Here is a 23,631-nt window from a genome sequence, read left to right as displayed (position 1 = left end):
TTTTTGTCTCCTGGCCTCAGTCCCTTTTTTTTTCCCCGTTACTCACAGGAATTGAGACAAAATTGCAGCACTGACAATGCCATTCATCTTTTGACCTCCTCTGATTGAATCTATCTTTATAAATCACACGTCTCACTCAGAGCACAACATAGACCCATTGATCTAGTTCTGTTTGCAGTTTAACAGATTGTACGTCAAAAAAAGCTTCCATAAAGATCTGATAGGGTAAATAAACAGACACCATGTCCATGTTCAATGTTAATCCCAGAACAAATGTAATCAATATGAATCGGTTTGACACCGAAGCTCTGCTCTGGCCACAGATGCTTTGGTTTGGTGGGTGAGAGTTTATAGACATGGTTTAGTCTTTTTTACACTACTTTCCATGCATCACGGAGAAGAATTGAGACACCTCCTGTACTAAGAAAATAACAGAAAATCTATTTAAACTCAAGAGTAAAGGACTAAAGTGTTGAGGCAGCAGCCATTAAACACAAGTGCAGATATAAAGCTTTTTATGAATTCTTGAGGTGAAGACATTCGTAAATGAAACCCTTAATTTGTCCTTTGGTTATACGTTTCCAAATACACACGTAAACACAGAAGTTCCTCAGTTTCCGTCTGAGTGTGAAAAAAGGTTCAGTAAATTTACTGTTTCATTTAATTTAGTGCACTTTTGTTAGGAGGTTGTTTTTGTTAGGTTTTGTTTTGTGTCTACTCATCATGTGACCGTTATCATAATATAAGCACTCGTAGATTTGAATTTTTGTATTTTAAAATGTCCATTGAGCGACTTGAGCTTAACTTCCCATACGATGCGTTTTGATTAAATAAGGCTTCCAAGGGTTTTTTTTAGCATAGGGAAATTTGTCAGACACACTGCACCGACACACACTTGGAAGATCAGGTTGATAACACATTGAAGTAATCAGCCCCTTACAAATTCCCCCTCTCAAAACAGAACAACTTGTCATGAATTCCACTTCTCAAAACGAAACGACATGAAATCAGCGCTGGGAAATCTGCCATGTGCGTTTATGTTAATGTTGAACCTTGTGCCTCATTTCTATATTCTCTGCTTCCTGATTTTTGACCCTTGCTCATGTTTGGATTATTCTCGTCTAATTCCGTCTGCCTTGCGAAAGGACTCCCCACTACGAACCGTGATTTTTTTTTGATTGCTCCTAATAAACACCACACTGTGTGTATGCACATCCATTCTGCCTTCACTCTCCACATGGTACATAACCCTTTAAAACTTAACCCTTTATAAACTCACCAAAGTCTCCACCCACCCCAGTAACTGTATGTTCAGCTTGTTGCAATCAGATAAATGCTTCCCTAGACTTATGGCTAAAATGGAGAGGTTTAGGAGGAGCTTCTACCTCAGACTACCAGACACGGACTCAAAATGGATATGTCCATCTTACAGATCGCTTCGATTCTCTAAAGTTTTCTTTACTCCTTTATCATTCTGCACACTGCACTTAACTGTTACTGCATGCAACTCCGTATCTGTACTGTAACATACAGAACCTCACATTCTTTAAGTTCTTCTTATTACTCATTCATTCATTCATTCATCTTCTACCGCTTATCCGAACTACCTCGGGTCACGGGGAGCCTGTGCCTATCTCAGGCGTCATCGGGCATCAAGGCAGGATACACCCTGGACGGAGTGTCTTCTTATTACTATTTATTTTATTTTTAACTTAGTTTCTTCAATTTACTTTAATCAAATGCACAGTCTAGGAGGAACAGGCCAGGTCTTTATTTGTATGCTGTATAACTGTACACAATAAAAACAAATCTGACTCTGATTCTGCGACAAACACGTGGGTTAACCCAGGTTAATGTTTTACTTTTGGATTATTCTTTAAATTAAGCCTTTTTTTGTTTTTTTTTGTTTACCAGAACACAGGCTTTCTGTTCCACCAACTGAATAAAAATTGACTTTTTCAGACATTTTCAATCAGACTAACCGTATTATTTTTATTATTTTATTGAGGACACTATTGGCTTACAGAGTGAGATGTCTTTACCTCTGTTGGGATGATAACCTTAAACAGAATATTAATGGTTGAATAGTAACACTTTAGATGCTTAAACAAGCTCTCGGGGATCTTAGAGAGCAGAAATTAGCTTGATATCAACATTTATTTTGAAGAAAAGAAACATTTGTGTGAAAAAAAAAAAGGAAAGATTTTTGTTATTATGTTGGCTTTGCGGGGGCACGGTGGCTTAGTGGTTAGCACGTTCGCCTCACACCTCCAGGGTCGGGGTTCGATTCCCGCCTCCACCTTGTGTGTGTGGAGTTTGCATGTTCTCCCCGTGCCTTGGGAGTTTCCTCCCCGGTCCAAAGACATGCATGATAGGTTGATTGGCATCTCTGGAAAATTGTCCCTAGTGTGTGATTGCGTGATTGCGTGAGTGAATGAGTTTGTGTGTGCCCTGTGATGGGTTGGCACTCTGTCCAGGGTGTATCCTGCCTTGATGCCCGATGACGCCTGAGATAGGCACAGGCTCCCCGTGACCTGAGGTAGTTCGGATAAGCGGTAGAAGATGAATGAATGAATGTTGGCTTTGTAGAAGCCAACATTCTGCTTTCCTATTTAAGCTTAGACGAAAATTTATAAAGAGTAACTCCTCCTAGGGCTTTCGAGCCACATGAACCAAATTGTCGTAGACCCTGGTCTGAAGTTTGTTGCTATTACTTTTCTAAGCAATCCGAGTCTCAAAGTGGCCTTTTTTCCCATAGACTCCCATTATAAACTTTGGAGGTTTATAACTCGGCAAGCTTTCGAACTATCTACACCAAACTCGGCCAGCTCCTTTAGGGTGATACTCTGAACAAACTGTTAAATTGGTGTACCGACTGGCCTTTTGGTTGTCCCGCAGCCCCGCCCCCAAAATACGCAAAATCAAAAAACTTTTTACAACATGGACATGTGACATATTAAAACACTCAGAACAATGAGGGGAACTTCCTCACAGGTATTCTGATTGTGTCACGTGACGTCACGTGATGTCACGTTATGTCACGTGATGTCACATGAAAATTAAAAATTAGCACAACATGGACTTGTGACATATCAAAACACTCAGCACAATGAAGAGAACTACCTCAAGAGTATTTGGATGACATCACATGCTCGTCTCCACTTATCTCCAAATGTTTTGGCACCCTAGCTTTCTGTCTACTTGCTTCCAAAAGTAACACTGACCCTTATGTCCACTTGCCTCCAAAAAGCACCGGCCTTTGTGAATACTTGCATCGTCAAAGCCAACATCAAAGTTTGTCGCAATAAACTTTACAAATCTAGTTTTAGAATTTTTTTCTATGAAGATATCGCCCCTATTTGGCTAGGAAAAAGAAAACAGAAATATTTCTGAAACGCTACAAATTCTTGAAGCCTCTAGTATCAACTCTCACTTGAGTCACTAACCACAACTGTGGAGTTCGACATGACAAAGAAATGCAACGCTGAACACGGACACAACAAAACAGGCGAAAATTCCATTTGTCTTGTGTGAAAAAGATTTAAGAGATAAGGTTAATAGATTTCAAACACGATTCAGGAGAAGGGTCTCCAGTGGTTTATTAGGAAGCATTCAGGTTTTCTGTTATGCCTTGATGAAGCGTTCTCTTATAAACTTCCTCCATGATTGGAAGGTTTATAAATCGAGCTTGGCTCCAATTTCACCTTCAAAAACAGAAGATTTTCCATCTTTCCATTTTTGTTTTTCAGTTTGTGTTTAAACACATTTCACTCATTAGAACAGAATATATCTGGTCATGGGTTTTTGTGTTACACGGTCAGGTTGCGCTATTGTCCTGCAGGGGCACTATGGGAATTTGATTAGTCTTTGCTCCGTTTGCATGCCATTTTTGGCGACCTTGCCCCATTGTTCTGCCACGAACAGACGCTCTATCTTATCTGTAAGCACTTTGCCCAGCGTGTCTGACTGTAAAAAAAAAAACAACCTGGCTGCTTTTCTTTGACTTTACTGTACCAGCTTCTAGTCTCACTGCACATGCGGCTGATAGAACATTCCAGCTTGTTTTGCAGTCTAGAGTGTACTGTTATCAAGATGTCAGACGCTGATATACCAGCTGAGTGAGTGCCGTGTGGCACATGCGTGCCAGTTATCACAGGATAAAGCAGCCGGATAGAAGCATGTTTTCAAATTTAACTTTAACTCAGTGCTGTATGAAAGTTAAAAAAAAAAGGGTTTATTCTTAGTTCACATAATGCCCTCAATTTGTGTGTGTATTACAGGTCATAACCTGTAACCCAGGTTGTTAATGGCAGCATTAATGACAAAAATTTAAGATTTCTATACTTAATTGTGACGTCTCCTCTAATTATGGACACAAGGGAACTGTAATAACATCAGAGATTATGCACCACGCTCCACTCCACGCTCTGATTGAAAAACCACCGTTTGAGAGCAGGACCTTCTCTCGAAGGTCGTCTGAGAAGCGTTCGTCCAGCAAATGGTGCTGAAACCAAAAGACACCATCTCGCACCAGGGGAACAAGGGTTAATGAGCGTATGTCTGGCTGTAATTATCTCTCCCACCTCCTAATGACCTGATTCACACAGACACATACATAAAAAGGCTGCTGTAATTCTGGTGGCTGTCAATCACCGTGCGCTTCCTGTGAGTCAGGCGTCTAATCCCCTTCTGATTTGTGCGCTGATGCTGGAGAGAATCATCTCACTCTAAACACTCATCTCCTTTCCACCAGTCCACCCCCTCATCCAAAACAGAGCAATCTGTCATGCTTATCATCCATCTCTACACTCACATTTTGCCTTTGCTTCTCTCTCTCTCTCTCTCTCTCTCTCGCTCTCTCTCGCTCTCTCTTTACTACAGATTTTGGCTTTGCGAACTTTTTCCAGCCAGGAAAGCCTTTGGCAACGTGGTGTGGCAGTCCACCATACGCCGCCCCAGAAGTGTTTGAAGGACAGCAATATGAAGGACCGCAGCTGGACATCTGGGTAAGCCTTTTGTGGCTTCAGAGAGAAACAAAAAACGATGATTCAACAGGAAATACCCCAGAGATGATTTCACATTACAGACATTTCATCAGTAAATTCCCTTACAAATAATAAAAAAAAAAAAAAAAAAAAATGGAAAAATGTCTAAAAAAGATGTAAGCAAGAAGAATGCCTCTTAGCAATTTGATTTCCTTTGAAAAAAATAACAAAAACTAAGGCACATGGCTTAAAATGTTTGAACAATCTGGCACTGTTGCTTATGAGTGGTCCAGTGAGTGTTAAGTGTTAAGACTACAAACAAAATTACATTTACCTTTGGGATTATGAAAAATGTAAGTGTAAATTTCACATCACAAAAAAAAATAAAAAATCCTAAAGAGCCACTTATTACCTGTATAAAAGGTTTAGCCAATAGGAATGAGTTTGGTGACATATTTGTGATTTAATGTTTGAAGTTATGATGTCACAATATCACTACCGAACTTTGCTGTCGGTTATTGGATAGATAGTGCTGTCGAAATGTCCGTCCGACTCAAGTGACAAGCGTTATTGTGGAATTTGATTGTGGAATCAGTGGTCTGTACTGTTCATAGCTCTGCCACCATTCGCCCCTGTTCATCACATCTGGTGATCGCATCCAGGCTGAAAGTGCCAACAAAACGGCAAAAACATACACTGGTTTAAAGCTGCGCCAAAACGTCCTACTCGTTTCCTGCTCGTCCTCTAAAAAGAATTTGTGTGATTCTGAGAATAAACACAAATACATACTTTTCCTGATATATTTCCATATTTGGTATGTCACCACTGTTTAAATTATAGTATGAAGTGGCTGTGAAAATATTACAAGGAGAACAAATTTTATTTAGAAGACACCCAAGCGGTTAATTAGTCATCTGACAGGACCTTGCACAACCTCTTGAACTCATGTGATGTCAGTGTGTAAACAGCCTCTACAGAGATAGAGAAGATAGATAAGGGTAATGTGATAGCGCCTGTACCTTGACACCTAATGTGTATCTGCTGACTTGACTGATTATGCACTGTTAATGATTTTACTGTGTGTTTTTGTGGGCGTGTGTGTGTTTCAGAGCTTGGGGGTGGTCCTTTACGTACTAGTGTGTGGAGCTCTGCCGTTTGACGGGCCCTCCCTACCTGTGTTAAGGCAGCGTGTGTTAGAAGGCCGCTTTCGGATCCCGTACTTCATGACTGAAGGTGAGTTTTTGTTGGGAGTTTTTTTTTTGCTGCCTCACTCACAGACAAGATAAATGAACAAAGGGATCGAAAACTTGGCTTCTAAACACGTGTCTTTGGAATCTCTGTGATGGCTACAGCGGCTCGATGCATGTGTTATGGGATAAACAGAGAAACAAAACACGCTTGAATGGAAATCAAATATAGCATGTTACCGAATTCCGTAAGTGTTTTCCCCTCAAAATTGAGTCCCGTTCAAGTGTTTTACACAATCTACCTAGCACAAGTCCCACACACCAGCTGCTTCCTGGATGGGTTCTTGCGTATATGGGTGGAGCTCCAGCCCCCACACCTCCTCTCAGCTCGAGCAATTTGAGTCGATCTCTGAACACGAAGGGAAGAACATTGTGTGCTTTTACTTTACATTTCCTCCCTGCATGTCCTCATCGCACAGGATTGCATCCCCATAGAGCGAACACATTCCAACATACACACACACACAGTTCCTCTACTGCAGACTTCACTAGAGTACACACTCACTCAAAACCCCCAGAGCAGCGTTTCCAGTTTTTCCCTTTAAAAAGCTGCTCAGAAGTTTGTAAAAGTTTGCATTTACAGAATTACTTTTCAACTTAATATATTTGTTCAGCTTAATTAATTTATATAAATATATACACACCGCGTGTGTGTGTGTTGTGTGTGGGTGTAAAACAAGAAGTCATTTAGGTTATTAAGTTCATCATAAGTAATGGCATGTTACAGTTGTGCTTAAACATTTGCCTGCCCTGAAAGAAATTGTTAAACACTGCCATTTATTTGGAAAATATGACTGAAAATGCAAAACATTAATTATCACATAGTTGTTTGACTCCATTTTAAAACCTAATGATAACTGAAATCACCTAAACAACCCTGATCTAAAGTTGAATCCTTGAATGTTTGACCACATTATAAACACACAGGTTGACACATAGAGGTTTAAATGGCTATTAAAGGGAAGTTTCCACACCTGTGACTCAGTGTAATTGTAATTATTGTCTGTGCATAAATAGTCAGTGAGTTTCTCAGCTCATAAGGTAATGCACTGACTTGGCTGGATACTGCACCATGGGGAAGACAAAAGAACTGCCAGTGGACCTGCGTAATTTAACCTGCGTAGTTAAACATTATAAAGCAGGAAACGGATATAATCAGATATCTCAACACTTGAAAGTCCCAGATAGTACAAACTCTGATAAAGAGGTAGAAAATAGGAGGTTCTGTTGATACCACACCATGGTCATTTAGATCAAGAAAGATTTCGAGAGATTTCGAGGCTGCTCTGGAAAAAAGTGGTGCTGTTGTTTCGAGGAGCACAATTAGGAGGTACTTGAACACAAGTGACCTGCATGGTCGAGTTGCCAGGAGAAAGCTGTTACTGTGCCCATGCCACAAAAAGGCCCTCGTTCAGTAAACCAGACAGCACCTAGACAAAAGCACCTAGCACTGAGAGCAAAATTGAACTTTATAGTCACAACCAGAAACTACATGCTGCTAGATCAGCCAAGCTGTCATCTGCTGTCACCAAGCCGCATTTGATACGGTCAACCACAAGATTCTTTTGTCCACCCTCAAGAGTCTTGGGATTTGCGGATCAGCCTGGGAATGGTTTGCTTCCTACCTGGAGGGACGCTCATATCAGGTAACGTGGAGGGGAGTGACATCTGCTCCATGCAGACTCTCCACTGGTGTCCCACAGGGCTTAGTACTTGGTCCTCTTCTTTTCTCCCTGTATACTCACACTCTTGGTGAAATTATTTCCTCACACGGGCTCTCTTACGACTGCTCTGCTGATGATACACAACTTATCTTCTCTTTCCCACTCTCAGATACCACTGGTTCTGTTCGGACCTCAGTATGTCTGGCAAACATATCATCGTGGATGATGGCTCATCATTTGAAGCTCAATCCTAGCAAAACTGAACTGCTGATAATACCAGGTGATTCATCCCCAGGTCATGATCTTGCAATATCCCTGCATAACAGTCTGATCTCCCCTTCAGTCACAGCTCGCAACCTTGGGGTAACCATGGACAATAAACTGTCTTTTTCCTCGCATGTTGCTAATGTGACATGCTCATGTAGGTTACTTCTTTACAACATTCAAGGATTCGGACATTTTTGTGCACACAGGTTGCTCAGGTACTTGTTCAATCTCTTGTTATCTCAATACTGGACTACTGCAACTCACTGCTGGCAGGTCTACCTATGAACGCAATTTGTCCTCTGCAAATGATCCAAAATGCAGCTGCACAACTAGTTTTCCACCTGCCCAAGTTCTCGCATACCACCCTGCTACTGCAATCCCTCCACTGGCTTCTGATAGCTGCACGTATCAGATTCAAAACACTGATGCTTACCTCAAAGCCCTCATCACTCCTTGCAATGCACCTCGCACACTCAAAGCTACCATCACTGCTTGACTGGTCCAACCATCTCTCAGGGTAAGAGGTAAGTATACTACAAGACTCTTTTCTGTTCTGGCACTTAGGTGGTGGAATGAACTTCCCCTAGGGTTCCGGACAGCTAAGGGCCTTTTTACACCTGGTCACTTCATGTGTTTTCTCTGATCCGATAGCTATCTGATTTGTTAAAGCTGTTCCATTCACATTAGGCCACATAAATGCGTCTTAGCGAATCGGATATCAATCCGATCTTTCTACTCCCGCCCAAAATGCAAATTTTTTACCTCATTTTTGGGCTAATTGAAATGGAACACGCTTTGTTGTATGCAGTTTTCAGAATGCAATCAAAAAGTAGACAAAAAACTTGTTACGACGGTTCATTCATTCATTCATTCATCTTCTACCGCTTATCCAAACTACCTCGGGTCATGGGGATCTCAGGCGTCATTGGGCATCAAGGCAGGATACACCCTGGACGGAGTGCCAACCCATCGCAGGGCACACACACTCATTCACTCACTAGGGACAATTTTCCAGAGATGCCAATCAACCTACCATGCATGTCTTTGGACCAGGGAGGAAACCGGAGTACCCGGAGGAAACCCCCGAGGCACGGGAGAACATGCAAACTCCACACACACAAGGTGGAGGCGGGAATCGAACCCCAACCCTGGAGGTGTGAGGCGAACGTGCTAACCACTAAGCCACCGTGCCCCCCTGTTACGACGGTTAGGCTACAAAAAACAGCATTTACTGTTTGCTGCATTTTCGCTGGAGGCAGCGGTGCGTTTTAAGACCCAACGAGACACCTTGGTGAAAGATTACTTGCGAGTGACGTACTTCCGTTTGGGAGGAGTATAGCGCTGACGTATATGGCTTGAACAACCACATTCATTTACACCTGTCCAGTTTCATCTGAAATGCGTCCCAGACCACCTCCTGAAGTGGAATGAACGATCGGATTTATATCCGTCTTGAAAACATTTCGGAGGGCATTTAGACCTGATCTTTTTATGATCGGATAGCTATGCATGAGATGACCAGGTGTAAAAAGCCCCTTAGTCACTGGCTTTTTTCAAACAACGGTTTGTTGTATGTGTGTATTATATTAAAAAAACAGTGATTTAGGCTCATGGTATCTTAAGTCTGTAGCCCAGTGAACCAGAGGGGTCTTTTCTCTGGCTTCCTCACTGACTGCTGGAAAGCACAGTTTAAGTCTTTTGGACTTTTCTCAGTGCTTGATTAAAGCAAAACGCTTATATGACTCTTTTCCAACTCGTCTCCTATTACAAATTAAACGTAAACGAGCACCTTCATTTTAAAGTCTACTTAGCTGTTAAGTCTCTAAACACCGATTCCACTGCGCTGACTCAAAAGTGGAAAGCCGTTCAAACTAACTCGAGCTCGACTAACTAAGGACACAACAGCTCTGTACTGTTAAAAGAAATTATACCACAGCTCGCTTAAGAATTCTCAAATCAGCGCTAACTTATTAGACAATATTAGATATTAGACAATATTAATATGCTTGTTTCACTGTTTCTATAGAAACCTCTCGTTCAGAGACTTGTTTTGAAGATGCTGTACATAATCTAAGACCAATAATACAGATATATATTTTTTTAAAGTTTCTTGTACCAAAGAAACATACAATTGCTTATGTGCGAAGATTTTTTTTTTTCTTATATAACTCTTATTGAAGTAGCCTCAGCTGTCAGCACTTAACAGTAACAGTAAAGTTTCCTAGCACATGAATGTGTTCAGGACTTCAGAAAATGTCTAGTTGTGTCTTAGAGAGAGAGGGATGGAGTAAAGTCCAGTTGTAAAGAGTGATTTAAATCAAGTTACAGTAAACATCCTGTCAGCTCAGACCAGTCTTTGTTCTCTCTCATCAACAAGGTGTTTCAGGGTACAGACCATTTGCTCATAGGATGTTTTTTTGTTTGTTTTTTTTACTTTTTTTTACCCTTCTCTGAGATCAGCAGCTTCTGAACACAAACTAGCCCACCAGGAACAACAAATATACCACAGTTAAAGCCACAGAAATCACACATTTCCCCATTCTGATGTTTGATGTGAACATTAACTGCAGGTCTTAACCAGTAAAGATTCTTTCCCAAAGCTCCTATAATATTATACAATAATAACAATTACTGTTACTATGGAAAGCTACCATTTTCTTACGTTGAAGGGTTTTGAAAATATTCTCAGCGCTTAGAAATTCGACTGGTTTTAGAAAGAATGGCCCTCACGTTGGGGAACGAGGATAAGCCGATAAAATAAATGAGCTGGAATAACATGGCACCGGTTGAAGCTTAGTGACTCATAAAGGGGTGTGGCCAAGCAAGCAGAGATGAACTCGAGAATGCACTGAACATGATCCTATTCACTGTGCCAACTCATAACGTAAGGTTTGTGAGTCACACGCAGCTGATGACACACAAAGGTCCCTGTAAAATTGTGGAATGAGATAATGTGGAACACATCCATCCAGCTTTGTCTGGATCGTCTACAGGACTGAGCATTTTTTTTTTTCTAGCTGCTGTTTAGATAGATCGCGTATACCAGAGACAGAACGTACTGTCTCTGCTCCTGTGTGCTTCCTCAGTGTCTATAGCACAGCTCTGCCTACTTCACACTTACATCTGTGCCCTTTTTAATCACTATCCTGTGATAAAGGACGCTCAGTGTTCGGGGTCTTTCCCTTCCCTCCTCCTTTTTTGTTGCTTTGAATCTTATTCATAATTACAATGGGAGAATTTTCAAAGAAAATTCAGTCAAAGAGAAAGAAAGGAAGAAGGAAATCAGAGCTGTCACTGCTGTCTCTTTTTATTGCACTTATAAAGTCAGCAATGTGGATTGATTTTAGTTTTTATAAGCCCCAGCAGTAAGAACATCAAACTGCTCTTGATGACAGACAGGATAAAAAAAAATGCTATCTCTATTATGTGTAGTGTATGTGTGATTATAACAGACACTAATTTCACATTTCAACAGACAGTCATTTCCCAGTACTGAAAAATGAACAGGTAATCTGTTTATATTACCAATAGTAAATATTTAAAATGCATGGTTATATAACCACAGCAATAATGTAATAGTAAAGTTATCAGTATGAGACATGAAAGTCTCACCCAAGCTGTTCTGTAGTTTTTTTTTTATTCAATTTTCCCTGTCTTACCGATGAGAGAACAGGCAAGCTTCACGCACACATGGAGTGGACTCCATATAACGTAAAATCACAGATTCTTTAATGTCACATCTTTTGTCTCCTTTTTGCAGATTGCGAGCATCTGATCAGAAGAATGCTGGTGTTGGACCCGTTTAAAAGGCTCTCTGTAGCTCAGATTAAAGAGCACAAGTGGATGGTACTGGACGTTCCAGTACATAGACCCCTCCTCTACCAGCCGTCCAGCACAGCTGAGGAAGACCCCGGACTGGGAGAGTACAGTGAGCAGGTGTTGAGGCTCATGCATAGCCTCGGCATCGACCAGCACAAGACCGTAGAGGTGAGGGACATAGAGTCTAGTGTGGCTTTTCTGGTTCTTACCAAGAGTTTGTCATACATGTTACATTTTGTTTTGTCATTAGTACGGTCTCTGTATGATCTCATTTGAACATTCAGTCCTCATTAACACAACTGAACACAACAAGGAAATTGGTCAGACTAGAACAATGTCCAAGAATTTACATCTAATAAAGTAAGTGTATTTATATAGCGCATGGAAATATGGCAAAGCAAACAATATCAAAAAGGCAGAAGAATGTTAGCACAATGTGAATAGACAAAGGAAAGAAAAAAAGACATCAAAAACGAGGCAATGATTTCTAACAACCGGAACTACTTCTATAACAGAGCTGCTGTTCTAGAAAATTACACTTCTGACGAGAGTACTGATGAATCCTTTAAACTAAATTTGCAGAATGTGTTGAATCATTTCCTAAGACAGTAGTTCTGGCTGCCAGACAAAAGATGCAGGTACATATTCGCTTATTCTAAGTTATTGTTTCTATAGTAACTCAGATGTCGGGTGCTCCTCAGATTCACAGTATATGGTAAAGTTTTCTGTATGGAGATATTTATTTAACATTTATTGGAGGAGATTCGGGAGTCAGTTTAATCGGAAGAGTTATTTATGATATCCAGTGTCTCGCTGTTTTTTATTTATTTTTGTCTTACTCATTTCAATAGAAATAAAAGAGAGGTTAGTGAGGGAATGACTATTTATAGCTATAATGTAAGTGACGGCAAACACATTTCTCAAAAGATCCTTAACATTAAATGTGACGTTAAACGGTTAAAAAAAGCATCTGTATCTCACAGGTGATGTTGGCCTTTTTTATTGCTAGTTCTCATCCGCTAGCTAGTTTAAGACAAAATTTAATACAAGTCTGAGAAGGTGAAGGTCAGTTCAAAGTACATAACAGTGCAGTTGAATGCGCTTGGAGAGGATAGGTAATTTTACATTTCCATAAACATAAGCTGAATAATGCCTATGACTGGCTTGTGGTTGATAGGGGAAAGAGGAAGGGCATATTTCCCATCCATAGAGCCGGGCCAGTTATGCTGTCCTGGACTCGTGCCCAGTGGCATTGTCAGTTTTAAACACATGATCTTCAAACAATAGGCTGTATGCTTCAATGCAGTCCTATAAGGACAGATTTTTTGAGCACAGTTTAGTAATTTTTATACTCAGAAACATTACAGGAGGCAGGGAAATCTCCAAACTGTGATGAGCTGTAACGAGTTCTGCAAAAGTTTACAAAATATTTTACAAAAAAACATATGTATCTGTGTGTAATATATATTTGTTTCTATGTTTTACAGTCTCTCCAGAACAAAAGCTATAACCACTTTGCTGCAATTTACTACCTGCTGGTAGAGAGACTGAGAGCACACAGATCCAGTTTCCCAGTGGAGCACCGTCTGGATGCTCGCCAGCGCAGACCCAGCACCATTGCTGATCAGACCATGGTGAGGGTGAAGCCAGCCTCATGATTTATAACATCAGCATTTGTATTTTATGTTATAAGCTCACATGGACTGACTGACTCTCTCTGTGTTGCAGTCAAGCAGCGGTGCTCCCCAGGTGAGCCTAATGCCCCAAAATGTGCGTCTGCTACGCTCCCTGGCTGTGACTCAGGCCGGCGCCGACTCCTCCTACGTCTACCCACAATCCTCCTGTGCACCCGATCACAGCCTCATGGAGGAGGAGGTGGGAACTCCCAAAGTGAGTGCGGGCTGTTTTATCTCTTCATCACACTGCAGGACAGAAACTTTCAACACTCATGTCTGGGCTTTTTTTTTCTAACGGTACTTTTATCACATGTTGCAAAAGACAATATGGCATTGCTGAGCGCTCACAGATCAGTTGAGTGATTGCAGCTAGTTGCAGGCAGGAACTGAGATCCTACGTCCGTGTGAGTACATCACCCAGACACTTATTTCCACATTCAGTGTCGGTCAGGCCACTTAGCAACTGCCAGTTTTGCCAAAAATGTTCTCCAAGAGGCTTTTTGACTTTGGAGGATCTTTTGAAGGCTGTTTGATGCCCACTGCTTTCATCCGTCTGTCTGTCTCTCTCATTCTCTTCTGACTCTTTCTCCTTCTCTCCAATTTAGGCTAGAAGCAGGGTGATAGATATAGAATCAGTGCAAATCCCAAACCAGCCTTCAGTACACACACAGCTGCCAGACTTGCATAAGAGACACATTGCTGGCTGTGGCGTGTCGGACGTGACAGCTGACCATTCGTCCCAGCCCAGGCATTCTCCCTAGTCTCCCATCACACACACAAACACACACACACACACACACACACACACAAATACTCAGCATGTCCATGTGACGTACCACACTAACAGCCTGTCTGCCACAACCATGTCCTTCTGGCCCAGCTATGGATACAAACAGACAGATACACAGAAGGTTGTTTATTACTGTTGTGGTGTTAGAAAGCTTTCATATGTTATGTTGTTTGATTGTGTAGAGATGTAGATATTAGGAAAGCATTATTCGGGTTGAATAGATAACGTGTCCTAAATGAATATCAATACAGGAACATGAACATGAACAACATGTTTTCTGGAAAAATCCCTACTTTCTCAACAATAAAAAAAACACTGAACAGATACTGATAATGGCATAGCATTAAACCCCTAGTCATTAAACACCATTCTTTGTAATATTTAGATCATTTGGTAAATCACTAGTAAACAGCTGGTGCAGATTTGTGTGGACGCATCAATTTTTGTAGGACTGATATTACTGTAAGATTTAAGTTTTGTATAAGCATTGTTTACACCTTAGATTGAGAGATATAAGAAATAAGTATGAAATAAGACAGTGCCTCTAAGAATCTCTAAGTGTCTGATTCTGATTATAGTCAAATTGCTAATTTTAGACTTTCTCAGTTCCTGTCTTAGATTTAGGAAGTGGTATATACGAATAATGTGATGAAATCAGCTTTACAGGCTTTGATTTATTGTGTTGATAGCCAGGATGAAATGATACCCGGATACCTATAATTACTAACCCTGTATTCAAAACTATCTAGCTAACACAGGTAAAGTGTGATAAACAAAATAGTTAGGACTGATATAGAATGTATACTAAATGTTAAAATCATTCACTGAAAATAAAACAAATTCTGCCTCAGACACAACAAATCCACCTGTTTTTGCCTGTGACGTCTGTGAGCTAGCTTACTAGCAGTTAGCTAGACAGCTAGGTAACTACCTTGGAATTGGAACTTTATTATCATTTTGATTATCAGTAGGTAAAATAAGCTTGGTTTCCATGTAAGATTTCTACAAAGTGAAGTGAGACAGCAACATATTGATAGCTGACTCCTTTAGAAGAGTTTTACAAAGTAAATGGCATTTAAAACAGGCAATGACATGCTAAACCTGCCAGCTAACAGCAAATGTAGTGAGAAACAGAATAGTTTTGACTGATATGATAAAAAAATCACTAAAAATACTAAAAACCAAAAACCCATTTGTGTCTACCTGTGATATCTGTGAGCTAGCTTATTAGCATGTCACTAGACAGCTACAGTTGTGTTCAAAATGATTCAACCCCCACTGAAATTGATTGTTTTGGTCGGTTTGACATTGATTATGATCATTCAGTCATCCTGCTTACAATTAAATCAAAGAGGCACATGTAGGTCAGACAAATATAACATAACATTTATAATGAAATAACCACAAATGTCTTTTCTGAGCTCACATCATTATCAGTTTTATTCAACCCCCAAGTGACATTCAATCTTAGTACTTAGTACAACATCCTTTTACAGTTATAACAGCTTTTAAACGTGAAGAATAGCTTGACACAAGTGTCTTGCAGCGATCTACGGGTATTTTCGCCCATTCATCATGGGCAAAAGCCTCCAGTTCAGTCACATTCTTAGGCTTGCGCACTGCAACTGCTTTCTTTAAGTCCCACCAGAGGTTCTCAATCGGATTTAAGTCTGGTGACTGCGATGGCCACTTCAAAATGTTCCAGCCTTTAATCTGCAACCATGCTCTAGTGGACTTGGAGGTATGCTTGGGATCATTGTCCTGTTGAAAGGTCCAACGTCTTCCAAGCCTCAGGTTTGTGACGGACTGCATCACATTGTCATCCAATATCTTTTGGTACTGAAGAGAATTCATGGTACCTTGCACACGCTGAAGCTTCCCAGTACCTGCAGAAGCAAAACAGCCCCAAAGCATGATTGACCCCCCGCCATGCTTCACAGTAGGCAAGGTGTTCTTTTCTTGTTCTTCCTCCTCCAAACATAGCGTTGATCCATGGGCCCAAACAGTTCTAATTTTGTTTCATCAGTCCACAGAACACTATCCCAAAACTTCTGTGGTTTGTCCACATGACTTTTGGCATACTGCAGTCGACTCTTCTTATTCTTTGGGGACAGCAAGGGGGTGCGCCTGGGAGTTCTGGCATGGAGGCCTTCATTACGCAGGGTGCGCCGTATTGTCTGAGCAGAAACTTCAGTACCCACATCTGACAAATCTTTTCTCAGTTCCTCAGCAGTCACACGGGGACTTTTCTCCACTCTACGCTTCAGGTAGCGCACAGCAGTCGAAGTCAGCATCTTCTTTCTGCCACGACCAGGTAGCGTTTCAACAGTGCCCTTTGCCTTGAATTTGCGAATGATGCTTCCTATGGTGTCTCTTGGTATGTTTAACATCTTTGCAATCTTCTTATAGCCATTGCCCTTCCTGTGAAGAGTAATCACCTGTTCTCTTGTCTTCCTGGACCATTCTCTTGACCTCACCATGTTTGTAACCACACCAGTAAATGTCTAGAAGGAGCTGAGTATCACAGTCATTTTAAAGCTGCCTAATTGGTGCTTATTAGGCTTTATTGCTGCTCCCTGATATCCACAGGTGTTTTCAATACCTGATTGAAAACACTTCATTGAACCTCTGTTCTTCAGAGTGGTAGTCTTTAAGGGGTTGAATAATTATGTCAATGAAGAATTCACAAAAGAAACATTTACTACTGTATTACAAAACTAATTGATGTCATTTTAGTTGCATATGGTTCTTTAAGAAGTCCTTGTAGGATTTCATTCTGAATACAATTACAAATGTACACTAAATTCCCTAAAACCATTTACAGCATTGGGGGTTGAATAATTTTGAACACAACTGTAGCTAACTGTATTCAGCTAGTCAGCTAGCAATCATCTATAACCGTTGTTGGTTATTTGAGTGGTGTGTGTTACTCTAGGACATGTCTGTAAATATTGCAGTGAAGCATGTACATGTGGTGAGTTTTAATAGATTAGTACAGCATCGTTCATTTACATAGTTTATGTCTTAGAATACAGTGTAAAGTAATAGCAATAGTAGCCTATTTCTGTATTTTAGTGCCATGGTTGGTTTCCAAGTCACAGTGCTGCTCAGGTGTGTTTGTTGAGAAGGGATTGATTCTCATCTCTGACAGAAGTAGGCTGAAATGTTTTTATTAATACACTCATTTTAATACATTTTCCTTTCAATAGTAGCGACGCACACATATGGCGCACAGACTCGTATAGCAGATACATTAACATTTAACTGAACGTTGTTATCTTGATGCTTCTGTATCATTAGCATTTTTGGAAGGAGTCTACAGTGTCAGCTCTTCAGTATCTGTTCCTTTTATCAAGATGGACGGCTTTTTATTTTATCGGTAACATGACAGGCTTCTTTTTTTTTGTTTAAAGAAAGGCTGGTAAAGCAGACAGTTTATGCTATAATGCAAGTGACTAAGTATGAGATGTTGGCTGTGGATGTGTTGTTATGGAAAAGTATTTAAAAACTTACATGAAACTCTGTTTCATGTAAGACTTAATGACACTACTTATAGATTATTTTCCTGTAGTGATATTGTATTCTTTACGTATTCAAAAGATGCTGGCATTGTAATAGTATTCCCTATTTTACCTTCATTTACCTTTTCATTTACAGATTATTTGTAATAAATATGAAAAGCACTTAACTGTTAAAATCATCAGACAGAGGAGAGCATCTCTATTGGTGAGATTGGCATAATTTGTCCTACAATGGTAATAGCTTTTGAGGACAAATGGGAGTGTGAGGCTTATGATCTGTGAGAGAAGGGGGTCAGTGACTCGTTCTGTACTCTTTTTCTCATTCATCGTGTTGGGTAACAGCATTCCTGTCCCAGTACGCTTCAGGAAACTGTGATCAGGAATCATACAAAAGCTGCTCTCACTCTCAAGCAGCTTCAGGGCTTCGGTTTCCCTGGCAACACATCCAGATGATCCAAGCCAGTTAAGGATGTGTGTGTGTGTGTGTGCGTGCGTGTGTGTGTGCGTGTGTGTGTGTGTGCGCGCGCGCTCGTGCAAAAGATTGCATGTCTCAGTTGGTTCTGGCCTGAATAGCGTTCTGACTGGCCTTTCAGCCAAAACACACTTCCTGTCCCTGCATTCCAGACATCCACCCCACCCCCATCCCCAAACTCACACACTCACATAAGCAGAGAGAGAGAGAGAGAGAGAGAGAGGGAGGAAGTGTGAGAGAGAAGAAGAAGGGGTTCCAGACATTTGTTTCCTTACTCAACCCCACAGCCATGCATTAGCTCATGTCTTCCTGAATCTTCTGCTGTCAGCTATAAGCTCATAATTCCACATAATTCTTGATGTGTGATTGGGCAGTGGTGTGTGAGTGTGTGTGTGTGTGTGTGTGTGTGTGTGTGTGTGTGTGTGTGTGTGTGAACAGTGTATGATTAACAAGAACTAATGGTAATAATGTGTACTAGTTGTGTTTACAGCCATGTAAAACAAACGCTTGAAAATGATACTAATATGATCATATAAGTCAAAGCCAGATCACTCCACAACTTGAACAGAAATTAAGCAGGTACACACTCTATAACAAGTTTTATTCTTGTCATCTTCAGGTGGACGGCTGCATGCTGGACCCTCTGCCTCCGGTGGCTGTGCGCAAATCCAGCACATCGTCCCCCAGTAACATGATGGAGACGTCGATAGACGAAGGAATCGAGACAGAGGACCCAGATGCTGAAGAGGAAGCTGCACACGCCTTCAACGCTTACCAGACCACACGCTTTGGCCAGCGCAGACACACACTGTCCGAGGTCACAAATCAGCCCGGTGCGCTGAGTAGCTCAGGTCAGCTGATGTTCAAAACAATCATAGCAGATCATTAATAAATGGATAATTGTTTAATTGCTAACGGTTTTAAATTGCTTTTATTAATTATTGAGCAGTAGGCATGCTGGACCTCCTCCTCATGGTTTTCTTACTGGTGCTTGACACACATCTGGGTCTAAAAATTTTTTATAAAGATTTTATAAGTAATGTGAGCCTTAGATTCTCCTATAAAATTTGAATTTAGATAAAAACCAAAACAAAAAACTATAAATCCAAGCATTTCAACATATCAGAGTTATATGGATTTATAGCTTTTGTATACAAAGCAATTGATTGTTTATGAATATTTTGTCCCTGAATATTTTGTAGGCAAGCTGTTCTCGCTGGGCAGCATGGACTCTGAGTATGACACCGGCTCCATGCACAGTGACCTGAGCCTGCTGGAGGATGCGTCGTCCATTAACGGAGCGGTCCTAGGCAACGCGTCCATCAGCCGCGTGACTCCACCCTTTATTAGCCGTGTGACTCCGCCCAACCCAGCCATGCACGTGCTGAGCTCACAGAGGAGAGAGACTCACAACCGCTCACCTGTCAGCTTCCGGGAAGGACGTCGAGCATCGGATACATCACTCACACAAGGTCAGCATTCCTACTTTCATACACTATTACTTTCTGTTTGGATTTTTAATGTTTGCACACCATGTGGCACAAAATATCCTGACTCTAGTCCAGTGCACTGTTGAAGGCAATACAGCACTTTTTTGTAAGGAGTTAATATTGTGAAAAGTGTTGTTCTTTGTGCTGCTGCTGCTGAACGCTGGAAGCAGGTCTGAACCTGAGGCACTTTTAACTTCTCAACACATGATTCATCTGAATCAGCCACCGAAACCCATTCTGATGCTTATCTAAATAAATTGTTTAGTAGGAAGCTCATATTTTCCTCGCTCTGTCGTCCTGTATAGTCTGATGATTCACTGAGTGAATCAGATGCAGCGCTGAAACCTGGTCCCATGTCGTCCCGTTAAGCTTGCCTGTATAATTATCCCCAATCACTTCAGCGGCCAAAAATAACCAGAGAATATATTATTGGCTCGGGTATGCCACTACTTTCCAAAGAGTTTAGGAGTGAGGAGATCCTGAAAAGCAGAAGTGGCATCAAAGCTAAGGGTGAATCAGTCGTGCTGTGAGAACGCAAGCCACAGGCCATCCTGAAATAACCTGATTAGCACTGCGAGTCGAGTCACATGAGGCGGCAGAAGCGGAGCGCCCACAGTTGGCATGGGCTCAGACGCTGCACTTCAAAGCATGAGCTGCCATCTTCATAGATCCATGCCTTATAAATCACAGATAAAGATAGTGACTCGTGTACTTAATGACCTGTGATCATTTAGCTCATCTTTCTCTCCCTCTCTCTGTCTTTAGGTATAGTTGCATTTCGGCAACATTTACAAAACCTGGCTCGTGCAAAAGGCATCCTGGAACTCAACAAGGTTTATGAGCAGATGTGCTCAGGGGAAAATCCCTCACTAGGACTGCTGAACCCTCAGACACATGCACATAACCCTCTGGATCCCTTACTGCAGGTCAGCCCTCACTTTTCTACACTAGTATTAAAAGGTTAAAGGTCCAGACAGCAGACAGCACTGGGGTCAGTGTTTGATGATAATGCTGGGCCTACCTCTGAAATTCTTACCTTCTTCCATCCATCTCTCTCTCTTTCTCACTCTCTCTCTCTCCCTACTCACGTACACACACACTCACTCTTACGTAATAGCCAAAAGCATGAAGCAGCAGACCGCTGGTTGTTTACTGTCCATCCCGAGAGCGGTGAATGCTGTCATTGTTGGTGTAATAGGCTTCATGCTGGTGGCTGGTGCCTACTGCTCTAAAAGCTGTTCACTCGACATAGGGGTTACAGGCGAGAGATTTCATTAAAAAAAATGAAATAACAAGCAATCATGTTTATTAATCAGACTGCGGAAAGTCCACACGTGTATGCCAAAGCGCTTTCCAAGAGAGGAAGGAACGAAAGTATGGATCTTTTAGTGAGAGAATTTATTCTTGAAGCTGAATTGTATGAAATTATATGAAAATGATCCCATTGCCATTGGCTCTCCATCGGCTCTACATGTTTGATGAAGTCCAATTCACTTTCAATGCCCTGTTTTGGAAAAACTGACATCCACATCTTTCTTCAGGAGATAGATCTCCAAATGGTTACTGGATACCGTAGATTCAAGAACTCCAGCTTAAGATCTGATGCTTTAATCATGAAGACTGTTATTTTCACTTAACATCTGACCACTAGAGACTTTACTAATTCATCTCTCTATCACTGCCAGCCAGAAGAGAAAAGTTCCCATCTGGGCCTCAAGACGGCTTTTCAATGCTTTCCTTCCCCAGAGATATTATCGTTCTAAACCCCCTCTTTTAACACTGAAACGTTTCACACTTGTAAATGAAAAGCAGGGAAAACACTTCTCTATACCCAGGGTTCTGAAGCAGGGCTAAGCTGCACTTTTAACAGTTTTTCACTCTACATTGTGGTGCCAAAGGTATACAGTGTGAAACAATGCTGTGTCGGAATATTATGAATAAATGCTCAGCAACACACCCCCAATCAGAAACAGTATCTTGATGAAAACGGCTCTTTGGCATCAGGCAGAAAAACACTGAACATCACGGAAGCGCGCATTGTAGCGAGGGGGAAATACACGACACTGGAAAATTTGCATAGGTTGCGCCTCTCGAATGTCTAGTCAACTACACGACATATTTAAAATAGGTACAGAACAGCAGACTGGTGTAAAAACATGAGATAAGGCATATTTAATGTAGTTATGCTGTATTTATTCAATCATGCTTGTTGACGCCACGGATATACAAATAAGAACCCAGGGTTTAGGAATTTACAGTATGAAACGTCAGATTATGAATGGCCGGGATTAACGGTGTGAAACAGTGTGAAACGTTAAACAAAATAACCCAGGATTCTGTTTACCAGGAGTTTACATTTAATCAGGGGGAACAAGTTCAAGTGTGATAAGCCCTTATTTCCATGCAGGGAGGTGGATGCCATCAGCATGACATGGCGCTGTTCTCAGGCGGACCTTCACTCACCAGGAGACAGAGTCTGGAGCCTCAGTACCCCTCCCATAGAATGCCGGTAATGCTGTTTTATTGTTTTATATATATTTCTTTTTTTTTTTTTTGGTTCCAAAGTATTTTCTTTCACAGGATCTGTAGCATACACATTACCACTAACAAGAATTTTGAGATTTTCCTTTACTGAGAAGCAAACAGAAACCTTGTTTGTTTGAAGCTTGCATGAAATAGAAGCTTACGGGCATTTCAGGAACTAAAATGCATGACTGTATAATGCAGACTCATAGCAAAGCTGTCCTAGGGTTCATCCTTTCATTTATTCCTTCAACTGCAGTGAGAGCTTAAAGGTGGGGTCTCCGTTTGTTTGAGAAATGCTTCAGAAAACTGCGTCGGGCCGCCAAACAAAACTAACGTGTAGCCAATGAGCAGAAAGGGGCGTGTCTTGTCAATATGGGCGGAGAGAGTGTTCAGGGCGCATGTGTGACATTAGCAGAAAGCTATTGAAACATTGACATGGCGGATAAAAACGAAGAAAGAAAGCGAAGAAAGACTTACGATAAGGCAAGAAGTAGGACGTGTTAATATAGGATCAGCTTTCCAGCGCTGGAGAGAACTGAACGTCTTAAGCGTGAAACGGAGCTAAAGCTTTCATGGTACTACACACAGTACAACAAAAACACATTTGTATTACCATAGTATTTCTCATTGAGTTCATTTATTGATAAAAAAATATCCCCTCGGTCAGCTGCCCCAACAGGTTCCGCTATAATACTTGTCTGGGTTATACTTGGGTTATACTTGTCTGGTGTATGTGTGGGGCGGCGCTATCAAAACAGGGGTGGGACCCATTTGGGTTAGGGGCGTGTTTGTTTTGGTGATTTCAAATGTCAACATTGGCTTTCAAACAACGGATACCCCACCTTTAAGGGTTTGTCTCACAAACAAACATATCTTCAGTTGCACCTACAGGCAGTTTACAGTAGCCAGTCCACCTACATGCATGTTTCCATAAGGTGGGAGAAACTGGAGAACTCCACAGGAACCCCACAGGAAAGCCTGATGGACACAGGGAGATCGTGCAAGACTGCACACAGACAGTACTTCAGAATAGAATCGAGAGCAGTGTGGTGGTGACTCTACCCATGTGTTATGCAATAAACTTTTGTCGAATTCTTTTCTTGAGCATCTCTGATCAGAATAAAAAGTTGAATGAACAGTTTATGAAAATGTGTTTTGTGAAAACCGTTACGCC

At 41.2% G+C, this 23,631-nt stretch overlaps 1 protein-coding gene across 1 annotated transcript in view; it reads left to right on the top strand.

Annotated features, from left to right (window-relative positions):
* Positions 1 to 23,631, top strand: part of sik2b (salt-inducible kinase 2b) — a 53,667-nt gene that overhangs the window by 27,186 nt on the left and 2,850 nt on the right. Inside the window, exons 5-13 of the mRNA XM_060888224.1 lie at positions 4,882 to 5,006; positions 6,095 to 6,218; positions 11,924 to 12,150; positions 13,470 to 13,616; positions 13,711 to 13,872; positions 19,061 to 19,292; positions 19,644 to 19,913; positions 20,697 to 20,857; positions 22,339 to 22,440. Coding sequence (XP_060744207.1) covers positions 4,882 to 5,006; positions 6,095 to 6,218; positions 11,924 to 12,150; positions 13,470 to 13,616; positions 13,711 to 13,872; positions 19,061 to 19,292; positions 19,644 to 19,913; positions 20,697 to 20,857; positions 22,339 to 22,440 — 1,550 coding nt within the window. The remainder of the gene's footprint in view (positions 1 to 4,881; positions 5,007 to 6,094; positions 6,219 to 11,923; positions 12,151 to 13,469; positions 13,617 to 13,710; positions 13,873 to 19,060; positions 19,293 to 19,643; positions 19,914 to 20,696; positions 20,858 to 22,338; positions 22,441 to 23,631) is intronic.

This window comes from Tachysurus vachellii, chromosome 15 (assembly GCF_030014155.1).
Source record: "Tachysurus vachellii isolate PV-2020 chromosome 15, HZAU_Pvac_v1, whole genome shotgun sequence".
Classification (NCBI taxonomy): domain Eukaryota; kingdom Metazoa; phylum Chordata; class Actinopteri; order Siluriformes; family Bagridae; genus Tachysurus; species Tachysurus vachellii.
The sequence above is the reverse complement of the archived record's forward strand: the minus strand, read 5'-3'. Positions and strand labels throughout refer to the sequence as shown.